General features: G+C 40.8%; 1 protein-coding gene across 3 annotated transcripts; it reads right to left on the bottom strand.

Moving 5' to 3' along the window:
- Positions 1–8,855: 8,855 nt before the first annotated feature.
- LOC121327609 (potassium voltage-gated channel subfamily E member 1-like) lies at positions 8,856–11,292 on the bottom strand. Of its 3 annotated transcripts, none has more exons than XM_041271719.1 (3): positions 10,813–11,292; positions 10,201–10,251; positions 8,856–10,010 (listed from the first exon to the last, which is right to left on the bottom strand). In XM_041271719.1, exon 3 carries the CDS (start codon positions 9,737–9,739, stop codon positions 9,392–9,394), a length of 348 nt encoding a protein of 115 aa, XP_041127653.1. In that variant the 5' UTR covers positions 9,740–10,010; positions 10,201–10,251; positions 10,813–11,292; the 3' UTR covers positions 8,856–9,391. The 3 variants fall into 3 exon arrangements, with proteins under 3 accessions (XP_041127653.1, XP_041127654.1, XP_041127652.1); XM_041271720.1 differs by lacking the exon at positions 10,201–10,251 and having other exon boundaries at positions 10,813–11,144; positions 11,177–11,292; XM_041271718.1 differs by lacking the exon at positions 10,201–10,251.
- Positions 11,293–13,919: the final 2,627 nt, after the last annotated feature.

Raw genomic sequence — 13,919 nt, 5'->3', positions numbered from 1 at the left:
AAGAAACTTCAATTCAATGTCTTCAAAATAAAACGTGTGTTGATTTGAAGTGTCTTTGCGTATTTTTACATGCTACACCAGGGGTCTCCAGCCCTGATCCTGGAGATCCCCAATCCTGCAGCTTTTCTAGGTGTGTTAACATCATCAGTGGCTAAAGATCTGGAACACCTCTTAATCTTGACTAATTAAGTTAATAATTGGTTCAATTGAGAGATTGGTTGAAACGAAAACCAGCAGCCACAGTAGCTCTCCAGGACCTGGGTTGGAGAGCACGGTGCTACACTATTGAGGGTTTAATTATAGTTATTGAGGTGTTCTGTATTTACACACACACACACACACTTACTTTGTGTGAAAGATTTCACTCCACTCCTGTTCCTGTGACCCTTTTTAACGTAGACCCGACACACTGATAAACGGTTCAGCGCTTTTACGCGCACTTTTATTCAATACAAACCAAACCAAACATAAACAAAACAAAAGCCTCGCTCACACTGGCACGCTATAACTAATACACACAGAAATGACCTTCCTAAATACGTGACGGCTAAGCCGTTTAAACAATTAACAAAAAAATGAACAAACTTTTGCCCGCTGTAACGCTTAGGTTTTACACTCCTTTGAACTGCAGGACCTGGACGCGAAACTACGGCCATGCAGTTAAAAGACGTTCGCTTTACCAGTCAACTAAAGAGGAACCTCTGCAGTCGAGAGAGCCACTAGGAGGGGGATTTTAACCCCCTCCCTGCTCTGCTACATTTGCTATGAATGACACACTTGTGCGGCTGTGACATTTTTATTAACTGATTTCTTTCTTACACAAGTAATGTCTCACTGACATGACTTCTGACGACTTGGGCTATTTGTGCAACCAGGAAAGTCTGCAAGATTTTTGTTTTGCTTGCTTAGCAAGCACAATACATCTGTTAACTTGGCTCTAATTAGGGAACAGTACACAGGTTTTGTTTTTCCAGTTATTTTTCCAATGTTGTATTTGTATTGTTTTAAAAGATTCTGAGGATAAGTAGTATGATGCCCAGTACAGTTGCACTGTGGATAATGCTGCACAGCCCCATTCTTATTTGTGGTTGGTTTCTGAGTCCTGTGCTCTCACTACAATAGAAAACACAAGGCTGAAACAACTGAAATCCAAGTAGGAGTGGTTCAATAATAACAAACAACAGCAATGTTTTTCAAACCAAGGAACATGGATTTGAGTTCTGAACAAACAAAAACCCAGACAACAACAAAAAAATATGTTATAGATCAAATATGTACAGTATATCTGATACAAATGAGCAAAACAAGATGTGATTGTAATTCTGTGTTGTTGTTTCTAATCATAAGCTCCACATGTTAATAGCAGAATGACCTTGAAGAATGTGTTCATGTATGCTCTTTTGAAATCAGACAATGAACAACACAAAGCACACAAAGGTGCTGCCTGATACCCTGATCAGCCTGTTTAACACCCTCATCCTAGCAAGTGACATCTACTGTGCACGTATCTTACTAACCCTGGAATATTAGAGATGATCAGCCTGTTTAACCAGACCTGACCTTGTTATCGATCTCATCCTAGTGACATCTACTGTGCACATCTTACTAACCCTGGAATATTAAAGATGATCAGCCCATTTAACCAGACCTGACCTTGTTATCAATCTCATCCTAGTGACATCTACTGTGCACGTATCTTACTAACCCTGGAATATTGGAGATGATCAGCCTGTTTAACCAGAACTGACCTTGTCATCGATCTCATCCTAGTGACATCTACTGTGCACATCTTACTAACCCTGGAATATTGGAGATGATCAGCCTGTTTAACCAGAACTGACCTTGTCATCGATCTCATCCTAACGAGTGACATCTACTGTGCACATCTTACTAACCCTGGAATATTAAAGATGATCAGCCCGTTTAACCAGACCTGACCTTGTTATCAATCTCATCCTAGTGACATCTACTGTGCACATCTTACTAACCCTGGAATATTGGAGATGATCAGCCTGTTTAACCAGACCTGACCTTGTCATAGACCTCATCCTAGTGACATCTACTGTGCACGTATCTTACTAACCCTGGAATATTGGAGATGATCAGCCTGTTTAACCAGAACTGACCTTGTCATAGATCTCATCCTAGTGACATCTACTGTGCACGTATCTTACTAACCCTGGAATATTAGAGATGATCAGCCTGTTTAACCAGAACTGACCTTGTCATCGATCTCATCCTAGTGACATCTACTGTGCACATCTTACTAACCCTGGAATATTAAAGATGATCAGCCCGTTTAACCAGACCTGACCTTGTTATCAATCTCATCCTAGTGACATCTACTGTGCACATCTTACTAACCCTGGAATATTGGAGATGATCAGCCTGTTTAACCAGACCTGACCTTGTCATAGATCTCATCCTAGTGACATCTACTGTGCACGTATCTTACTAACCCTGGAATATTAGAGATAATCAGCCCATTTAACCAGACCTGACCTTGTCATAGACCTCATCCTAGTGACATCTACTGTGCACGTATCTTACTAACCCTGAAATATTAGAGATGATCAGCCTGTTTAACCAGACCTGACCTTGTCATCGATCTCATCCTAGTGACATCTACTGTGCACGTATCTTACTAACCCTGGAATATTAGAGATGATCACCTGTTTAACCAGAACTGACCTTGTCATCGATCTCATCCTAGTGACATCTACTGTGCACGTATCTTACTAACCCTGGAATATTAAAGATGATCAGCCTGTTTAACCAGACCTGACCTTGTCATCGATCTCATCCTAACGAGTGACATCTACTGTGCACATCTTAGTAACCCTGAAATATTAGAGATGATCACCTGTTTAACCAGAACTGACCTTGTCATCGATCTCATCCTAGTGACATCTACTGTGCACGTATCTTACTAACCCTGGAATATTAGAGATGATCAGCCCGTTTAACCAGACCTGACCTTGTCATAGATCTCATCCTAGTGACATCTACTGTGCACATCTTAGTAACCCTGGAATATTAGAGATGATCAGCCTGTTTAACCAGACCTGACTTTGTCATAGATCTCATCCTAGTCACATCTACTGTGCACGTATCTTACTAACCCTGGAATATTAGAGATGATCAACCTGTTTAACCAGACCTGACCTTGTCATCGAAGCAATCATCTAGGGAGCTCCTCTTGTTTAAAATTGACAAAACCCCTGAAACCTACACAGATCTTCTCACAATGTGACAATCGAGCAGCAGCTGCAGTATTACCTCCATCGCTGTGTAAAACTCCTGCTGCACACTACTTTATGTGATCTGCTGCAAACACATTTTTAGAGACACCCGTTGTCTTGTTTACAGTGTGTAATATTTTAATTGCATATACTGTAGTCACATGACATAATCACTGCACAGCACTGTGTGCATGCGAATAATACACGCAGGCACACAGCAGAGCTGTACAGTTTCATTAATGTGATTTTTGTGTGTATGAAATACAAGCAATTATGAAATAATTTATTTTTATTTTTCATGAATATTGAAATATTCTTGCTATTTTGCCAATTTCACGATTTTCACGCAGTATATAAAGGGAGAGAAACAAACGCTATGGACTTAAACCCTTCTTGCTGGCTGCAGAAAGGCAGCCCCCCGCATTCTTACCTTTACCTGCGTTTTTCTTACTAAAATTCAAACCCCTGAATTAAAAAGGAAAGTTTCTAAAGTGTAAACAGTAATACTGTGCACATTTGAGACAGGACAGGTTTTTAAATTGGCTCTAAAACTGAAATAAATGAATGTGCAAGTTGAGCATGATTCATACATTTTATCTGCAGACTGACACCTCTGACGTAGGCTAGGGACGGATATTTCTAAAGAGGTAGAGGGCGTGGAGCATTTGGTATTGTACACCAGCAGGAAGCTGCTTGCGTGAGAGACTCAGACCAGGTATGCTGCAATAAAATAAAAAAATAAAAAAAAGTACCAAAAGCAAGTTTCTGTGCACCTGGCTTCCTGTGTGTGTGACGACTAACATGACTTCTGACGATTTGGGCTATTTGTGTAACCAGGAAACGTTGCAAGATTTTTGTTTTGCTTGCTTAGCAAGCACAATACATCTGTTAACTTGGCTCTAATTAGGGAACAGTACACAGGTTTTGTTTTTCCAATTATTTTTCCAATGTTGTATTTGTATTGTTTTAAAAGATTCTGAGGATAAGTAGTATGATGCCCAGTACAGTTGCACTGTGGATAATGCTGCACAGCCCCATTCTTATTTGTGGTTGGTTTCTGAGTCCTGTGCTCTCACTACAATAGAAAACACAAGGCTGAAACAACTGAAATCCAAGTAGGAGTGGTTCAATAATAACAAACAACAGCAATGTTTTTCAAACCAAGGAACATGGATTTGAGTTCTGAACAAACAAAAACCCAGAGGAAAAAAAACAACAACAACAAAAAAATATGTTATAGATCAAATATGTACAGTATATCTGATACAAATGAGCAAAACAAGATGTGATTGTAATTCTGTGTTGTTGTTTCTAATCATAAGCTCCACATGTTAATAGCAGAATGACCTTGAAGAATGTGTTCATGTATGCTCTTTTGAAATCAGACAATGAACAACACAAAGCACACAAAGGTGCTGCCTGATACCCTGATCAGCCTGTTTAACACCCTCATCCTAGCGAGTGACATCTACTGTGCACGTATCTTACTAACCCTGGAATATTAAAGATGATCAGCCCATTTAACCAGACCTGACCTTGTTATCAATCTCATCCTAGTGACATCTACTGTGCACGTATCTTACTAACCCTGGAATATTGGAGATGATCAGCCTGTTTAACCAGAACTGACCTTGTCATCGATCTCATCCTAGTGACATCTACTGTGCACATCTTACTAACCCTGGAATATTGGAGATGATCAGCCTGTTTAACCAGAACTGACCTTGTCATCGATCTCATCCTAGTGACATCTACTGTGCACATCTTACTAACCCTGGAATATTAAAGATGATCAGCCCGTTTAACCAGACCTGACCTTGTTATCAATCTCATCCTAGTGACATCTACTGTGCACATCTTACTAACCCTGGAATATTGGAGATGATCAGCCTGTTTAACCAGACCTGACCTTGTCATAGACCTCATCCTAGTGACATCTACTGTGCACGTATCTTACTAACCCTGGAATATTGGAGATGATCAGCCTGTTTAACCAGAACTGACCTTGTCATAGATCTCATCCTAGTGACATCTACTGTGCACGTATCTTACTAACCCTGGAATATTAGAGATGATCAGCCTGTTTAACCAGAACTGACCTTGTCATCGATCTCATCCTAGTGACATCTACTGTGCACATCTTACTAACCCTGGAATATTGGAGATGATCAGCCTGTTTAACCAGACCTGACCTTGTCATAGATCTCATCCTAGTGACATCTACTGTGCACGTATCTTACTAACCCTGGAATATTGGAGATGATCAGCCTGTTTAACCAGAACTGACCTTGTCATAGATCTCATCCTAGTGACATCTACTGTGCACGTATCTTACTAACCCTGGAATATTGGAGATGATCAGCCTGTTTAACCAGACCTGACCTTGTCATAGATCTCATCCTAGTGACATCTACTGTGCACGTATCTTACTAACCCTGGAATATTAGAGATAATCAACCCATTTAACCAGACCTGACCTTGTCATAGACCTCATCCTAGTGACATCTACTGTGCACATCTTACTAACCCTGGAATATTAGAGATGATCAGCCCGTTTAACCAGACCTGACCTTGTCATCGATCTCATCCTAGTGACATCTACTGTGCACGTATCTTACTAACCCTGGAATATTAGAGATGATCACCTGTTTAACCAGAACTGACCTTGTCATCGATCTCATCCTAGTGACATCTACTGTGCACATCTTACTAACCCTGGAATATTGGAGATGATCAGCCTGTTTAACCAGACCTGACCTTGTCATCGATCTCATCCTAGTGACATCTACTGTGCACATCTTAGTAACCCTGGAATATTAGAGATGATCAGCCTGTTTAACCAGAACTGACCTTGTCATCGATCTCATCCTAGTGACATCTACTGTGCACGTATCTTACTAACCCTGGAATATTAGAGATGATCAGCCTGTTTAACCAGACCTGACCTTGTCATAGATCTCATCCTAGTGACATCTACTGTGCACATCTTAGTAACCCTGGAATATTAGAGATGATCAGCCTGTTTAACCAGACCTGACTTTGTCATAGATCTCATCCTAGTCACATCTACTGTGCACGTATCTTACTAACCCTGGAATATTAGAGATGATCAACCTGTTTAACCAGACCTGACCTTGTCATCGAAGCAATCATCTAGGGAGCTCCTCTTGTTTAAAATTGACAAAACCCCTGAAACCTACACAGATCTTCTCACAATGTGACAATCGAGCAGCAGCTGCAGTATTACCTCCATCGCTGTGTAAAACTCCTGCTGCACACTACTTTATGTGATCTGCTGCAAACACATTTTTAGAGACACCCGTTGTCTTGTTTACAGTGTGTAATATTTTAATTGCATATACTGTAGTCACATGACATAATCACTGCACAGCACTGTGTGCATGCGAATAATACACGCAGGCACACAGCAGAGCTGTACAGTTTCATTAATGTGATTTTTGTGTGTATGAAATACAAGCAATTATGAAATAATTTATTTTTATTTTTCATGAATATTGAAATATTCTTGCTATTTTGCCAATTTCACGATTTTCACGCAGTATATAAAGGGAGAGAAACAAACGCTATGGACTTAAACCCTTCTTGCTGGCTGCAGAAGGGCAGCCTCCCGCATTTACACGTTTACCTTTACCTGCCTTTTTTTTCTAAAATTCAAACCCCTGAATTAAAAAGGAAAGTTTCTAAAGTGTAAACAGTAATACTGTGCACATTTGAGACAGGACAGGTTTTTAAATTGGCTCTAAAACTGAAATAAATGAATGTGCAAGTTGAGCATGATTCATACATTTTATCTGCAGACTGACACCTCTGACGTAGGCTAGGGACGGATATTTCTAAAGAGGTAGAGGGCGTGGAGCATTTGGTACTGTACACCAGCAGGAAGCTGCTTGTGTGAGAGACTCAGACCAGGTATGCTGCAATAAAATAAAAAAATAAAAAAAAGTACCAAAAGCAAGTTTCTGTGCACCTGGCTTCCTGTGTTTGTGAGCCCGATTGCCCAAAATGTAAAATGTCCCAAAAACGTCGACCTCGCGTGGGCCCCAATTCTGCTGTATTGCTAAAATGATATACCGTTGTTTGCACCCGGTGTAATTTTACTAAGAAATTATCAATGCAGTTGTAGCCGATTTGAATTCTGCATACATGCATTATATGACAGCTGACATCTACAGTAGAGTTTTTTTGAACCACACAACTGAAATCTTGGTATAGAAAACGGGATGTTAGATATTACAATAAAGCTTCCTGAGGTGATTGTGGATTTGCAATGCGTCCTTGACTTTAACACCTGTGTCTTATCCACACAAGAATGAAGAACAGGCGTCAAGGACACACAACGACGCACTAGGAATGTGATCGAGGTCAGTGATTGGATTTTTCCCAGACGTATTTGTAATGCTGTCAGACCCACCTCCGCCCCACACACACACTTTATGTACAGTGTACACTTTCACCTTCACACCTTTTTATGCATATAAAATGTTCTTCTAATACTGCAAGTGTTCGTGGCTACTTCTAATCATGCTGCGTTTATTTATCGTGGAGGCGAGCAGAGAGTACCAGACAAAATGCATGATTAGAGGAATTCACCAAACAATTCATTATAAACACATTGTGTATGGGTTAGGGAGTTCTATCATAATTTTAATACATATATAATGAAGTGTTACATACATGTACAATAATAACAACTACAAGCACCAATGAAACTTCAAACGTATTGATTTATAGCCTACAATTGTACATACTGAAATACATATAAAAGTAGATGATGTCATCATAAGAAAATAAATTCCAAACAATATACATAGATGGTTTATGATATTTTTTTTTCTTTTTAACCAAAAAAAAGATGGTAAAATGCACATTAAAAGAGCTGTATATAGTAAGCTGTGCAAAATATCCCCCGAATAAGGGATGGGCTTTACTTTTTATTTTTTTAATCCATGCATTCTGATTGTTACCAACATGCCAGATAATGGTAAATCAGCAAGTTATATGTGAAGTGTTCTAAATAAATGTACATTCTGCATGACAAAATGCACACTTTTAAATTAAGTTTACAAATTATACACAACATAGATATTCCCATTATTTTTTATTTCAATTTGGCTGCTGCTTGCTGGTGGGAGAGCCGCCTCCCTGTACGCTAGTAGTTTCCATAACAGAGAATTATGCTTTCATTAATTTGTCTTGATCTCGTTAACACGATTAACCAGTTCCCTTATCTAGTCGTTGAGACAGGAAGTGATGTAGGTGACCTGCGACAATTCATCTTTTTAACGAGAAATGCATTCATTAACGACCTCATGGACTTAATTTCAAAGCATTAACGGATTGATTTAATTAACACATTTCATTTGAAAATCACTTGCTACTGAAGCTCTTGTTACTAGCTTGATACCATAACACTGCTTCTTGAAAATCCTGCCCATAGAGTCCTAACCAATAGAACTTGTAATAGAAGAGTCTGCTGTGACTTCAAAAGACATGCTGTGCCTTCACATTTCTAATCTGTAGAGATGGCTTGAAGGCCATTACATCAAAATGTGATTTCCTCCAACCTGTGTGAAAGTAAAATACAACTATACATTTTAGAAAACAGGCCATTTAATGTTTTGAGTGTGATGGGATTTCAACCGCTGTAGTGGTCTTTCTTTATTAGAGGAAATAAAAGTTATCTCCTTGTTTTGTGTTCCACTGTCCTCACAAACACACAGATGCACACACACACACACACACACACACACACAGACATGCAAACACAGATACACGCTCACAGAGACACACACACACACACACACACACACATCGACTGACATGTGCTTTTACAATTATAAACTCCAGAGGTGCATGGAACGAAAATAAAGGAAATAATTCTGCATTGAATGTTTCATTTAAAAAATATGCATCATCTCCCACTAGCATTACTACTTAAATACTATCAGTATGTGGACAACACTGGTCAACATAATGCAAGATAAACACACACACACACACACACACACACACACACACACACACATAGTGTTACAAAATCAGCTGCTCTGCATTTGCTTTGAAGCAGCAAATCAAGGTTGCTTTTCAGTGTCCACACACACACACACACACAGCCTTCTGCCTGCTGGTCACCCAGGGATGTGCCGGCTGGCCCCTCCTGTCACCATGTGGTTGGGGATGACCCAGCCGCTGTTGCTGGTGTTGGTGTGGGTCAAGGCGGAGTTGCCCGCGGTCCAGTCGTTGGCGATGTACAGGTTGTAGGGGTCGTGGGAGTGCTCCAGTTTCTTTGAGCGGATGTACCTGAGCATGATGGCAAAGGTGAAGAAGCTGAAGAAGCCCATCATGAGCAGGATGTAGAGGGTCCCCATGCTCTCGTCCTGCGGCCTCGCTCTGCCCCCCGCTGCTGTCTTGTTCAGGTACTCCTGGAGCAGCGAGGCCAGCAGGGACTCCAGCCTGGTGTCGTTCACCACGGACATGCTTCTCTAGAAGATCTCCACGCGTTGCTCTGCCCTCGCCCCGTTATGATGGACCTTGATAAGCACCTTCTTGGAGTCTCCTGAATGTCCGCCCTCTTGTGGTTTCTCAGCTGCAGCCTCAGCGTCTGTCAGGGATCTCATAGAGTTTATATTTGCTCAGTGTCTTCATGTGTGGGTTAAGTGGACATCACACAGGGTCCTATTAGTTCTAGAGGGCCTCAGCTGATGGATAACTCAAGGTGTCTCACAGTTTATAGGCTAGTCCTGCTTCCTAAAAGAAAGATATGAAATCGAATGAAATACAGAATGAAGCCATAAGGGATTGGAAATAATTCACTGTCAGTAAAGTAAGTAGCATTTTTTCATTTTTTTTTGCTAATGTTTTTCTACCCAAATAAAACCCTTTTGGTGGTAGAAAGCAGCTCCTCAGAACAATAAACAATGGCTTTACTCTAACTAACCTGATTCTTGCTAGTTTCATACCATTGAAGTATTCCTCCTGGAAAGTGACCCTATAGAATCAGAAGAGTTTGAGATGAATGAGGAGACTGTACCTATTGGAAATACTCTATTCATATTGTTGGTCCAAGATGTTACCAGTGTGCCACACAGCATGATCTTGAAGGCAGCATGATCTGCTTTTCTGGTGGCTTTCTGGTCTATCAGTAACAGTAACAACCCTGCTAAAACATTACGCTAAGCTCTGTACTGCAAAGTGCAGAAAACTGTACAAAATTGATTATGCAAACTGCTTGTGCTCTTGCTAAACAGTCTGGATTACGTCAGCAGATCATAATAACACAAGCAAGTAAATCAAATGGATTTGAATAACAATCAATTGACATTTTTGCATTCGCGTATAAAAAGAATCCTTAAAAAATCAAAGTGAATGCAACACATTTTAGAGCCCTTTTGGAAAGAGTTTTAAAGACATGCGTTTCAAACATGGAAGAAGAGATCTAAATAAGATATTTTTATTTAATACAAAACCAGAAAACATACAGCTTGGCACTGTAACTAAAGTACACCAATGAGAAGCATCGCAGCAACTAATAAACCATCCCACCTCTTACCTGTGGAGCGCAGTGCTGACATCCACTCACGAGCCCTGCTGCTGTCGGTGTAGACAGGACAGACCTGCTGCTGCACTGTAGACAGGACAGAGCTGCTGCTGCTGTCAGTGTAGACAGGACAGAGCTGCTGCTGCACTGTAGACAGGACAGAGCTGCTGCTGCTGTCAGTGTAGACAGGACAGAGCTGCTGCTGCACTGTAGACAGGACAGAGCTGCTGCTGCTGTCAGTGTAGACAGGACAGACCTGCTGCTGCACTGTAGACAGGATAGACCTGCTGCTGCACTGTAGACAGGACAGAGCTGCTGCTGCTGTCAATGTAGACAGGACAGAGCTGCTGCTGCTGTCAATGTAGACAGGACAGACCTGCTGCTGCACTGTAGAGAGGACAGACCTGCTGCTGCTGCACTGTAGACAGGACAGACCTGCTGCTGCTGTTGGTGTAGACAGGACAATCTGATTCACAGCAAGCCTTCTCTGAGGAGGGACTGGCTTTCCTGTTGCAATAACTCCCAATTTCTAGACTCCCGTTTGATCTGATTGGCTGGTGACTGAGACAGACAGCTCTTCTTCCAAATAACACACCTTCTTCGTGTCCAGTCAGCCTGCCCACCTGGACTGCACAGTTTGTGAGGGAGTCTGGTCAGTGAAGCTTAAAAAAGAAGTCTGGGGTTATTACATCTGCAAAGAAGTTCAGTACTAGGAAATGAAGAAGCAAGTCTTTCACTGTGCTGGGTGCCTTCCAAGTGTTGATTTGTGTTTGTATCCGTGAGTATTTGACGACAATGCAGAACTTTGACAGCACAAACAGAGAATCCAAGCAGCCTTGCATTCCATTCTCAAAACACGTTTTACAAGAGCAGCACAAGGTGTGGCCAGGGAACCTTATCTTTACAGGGACCTGTCTGCAGGATTGCTGCGGTTCTTAGACCATCTGGAGATTGTTTTGTACAACTAGAATTATAAATCATGAAGCCACTCTCAGCCAGCCAAGACGCCAGATTTAACTACAACTACAAAGATTCTATAGTAAATGAAGACAGCATTAACTACCTGCCTATTCTTTTCATTTTCTTGCCCTCCCAAAGAAACAGCGCTGCAATACAATGAGAGACAGGGTCAGCTGTACATAATAACATATAGTATACTGCATGCCTGTAGCTATACTAACAGCAGTGCTTCTAGTAAAGCTTTACATGCATCTTACTGCTTCAACCAGGGACGCAGTCAGCCCTGTCTGTTACACTGTTCAGCTGAGATTTGATTGATTAGGCTGAAGGGAGTAGAGAACGGCATGTTCTTCCCACTGTTCAACCCGTACACATTGTCAGCAGGTTCTTCTGGATTGCTTGGGTGACCTTGGGTGCCTGCTGCATCTCTCTTTCAAAACCCACGCTTTTGCAAATAGGGGAGTTGAGCTGACAGAAGCATTGGCACCCCCAGGAATGTCTAGCCTTCTCTGCTGCTGTGATGAGAGTGACAAACTGCCCACATTTTGTCAGAACCTACTCTCACATGAGAGTGACACTGCCCTGTAAACAGGATCTCAAATAGACAAGGGGTTTGAGAGAAGCTTTGAAACAAGTGCTTTTTACCTTTTTCTTTTTTCACACGCACCCCGTTTTGTGTATGAAAAATCTCCCCAGAAAACAGCTTCAGGCAGCTACATGTTGTCATTACTAGAAGAAAACACTTTGCAGGTGATGACAGTTTGGAAGTTTTAAGTTTGCCCATGAGAGGAGAGTTGTAATTGTTCGATTTCTTTCTTTGTAAAATCCCAATGACTCTGCTTTGACATACCTTAACCAATATGTACAGTCCAGCTCCTAGCTGCAGCTACAGCAGCAGATAATATCTGCTCTGACATGCCTGAACTAATATGTACAGTCCAGCTCCTAGCTGCAGCTACAGTAGCAGATAATATCTGCTCTGACATGCCTGAACTAATATGTACAGTCCAGCTCCTAGCTGCAGCTCCACAGTGATGCAGCAGCAGATAATATCTGCTCTGACAGGCTGTCATGAAAGTGGATCATTTCTTTGTGCTGGCGGTGTTTGGTTCAGCAGTTTCACTACCCTCTGGTTTGGTGGGTTTGAAATGGCATTTTAGTGTGATGTGTGGGGTGTCACGGTAAAAAAAAAAAAAGAAAATAACAGCATACTAAAAATAAACAATTTCATGGAATGGTCGCGGCTAAGATTTGATTTGAAAAAGGGGTATTTATTAATGTAATGCATTGTAATATTGTAAAAGTTGGGCTAAATTCAAATCTAATTCATGTATTTAACATGGATTTAACGTGTTTTCTTTTTACACGTGATCCTGCTCAAAAGTAAACCCATATTTTACTTCTTTAAAGAACAGTAACAGGAATATTTTACTTTCTAATTCTAACATGTAATCCTTGTGAGATGTCAAAAATAATCAGAACACTGAAATACACTTTTTTAAAATAAATGTTCTGGTTATAAATTGATAATTTTACAACAATATCATTTTTATATCTATTAACCCTTTAGGTTTTGCATTATTATCAAGGCGATCTACTCTTTCTTTGGTTCATTTGAAAAGCCTGTTTCTCCTTTAAAGCTGCTCCTCACGTTCATGACATTGTTTCGGGATATTGCTCTGCTAGTCTCACTCACTTCGCCACTTTTCTTTTTTGCGGTTCTGTGTAAGTTTTCGCTGCTATTTGACGTTTGCTAGCCACTTTAACGTTGCACTGCACACTTCCTATTTTCACGCGAGTGGAAACAAATAGCACAATTCACAGGCTTCATGAAAGTCGTGACCACGGTGATCTAATCACATCCTCAACTGGGACCATCCCCTAGGGGGCGATCTAAGAAGACTCAAAATCATGGCTAAATGTATATATGGAAAACAATTGGAAATGTTACACCACAAATAGGTTTTCATTCATAATTTCAAGTTGATCAGATTTAACCTTAATGAAAACCAAAAAAAAAACCCCAAAAAAACAAAAATCAATTTGGAATACACATGTTTATTAAGCTTAGAAGCACAACTGCAGCCATTGTTGTTACTGGGCAAACCACCTTGAATGTGACCTCTTTTTCAGAAGACAGTTTTATCATCACTCTGGTC

This window comes from Polyodon spathula, chromosome 15, assembly GCF_017654505.1.
Source record: "Polyodon spathula isolate WHYD16114869_AA chromosome 15, ASM1765450v1, whole genome shotgun sequence".
In the NCBI taxonomy this organism is placed as follows: domain Eukaryota; kingdom Metazoa; phylum Chordata; class Actinopteri; order Acipenseriformes; family Polyodontidae; genus Polyodon; species Polyodon spathula.
The sequence above is the reverse complement of the archived record's forward strand: the minus strand, read 5'-3'. Positions and strand labels throughout refer to the sequence as shown.

What these genes read in the sequence shown, in the direction of transcription:
- LOC121327609 (XM_041271719.1), bottom strand. Translation starts at nt 9,739, where the DNA reads ATGTCCGTGGTGAACGACACCAGGCTGGAGTCCCTGCTGGCCTCGCTG.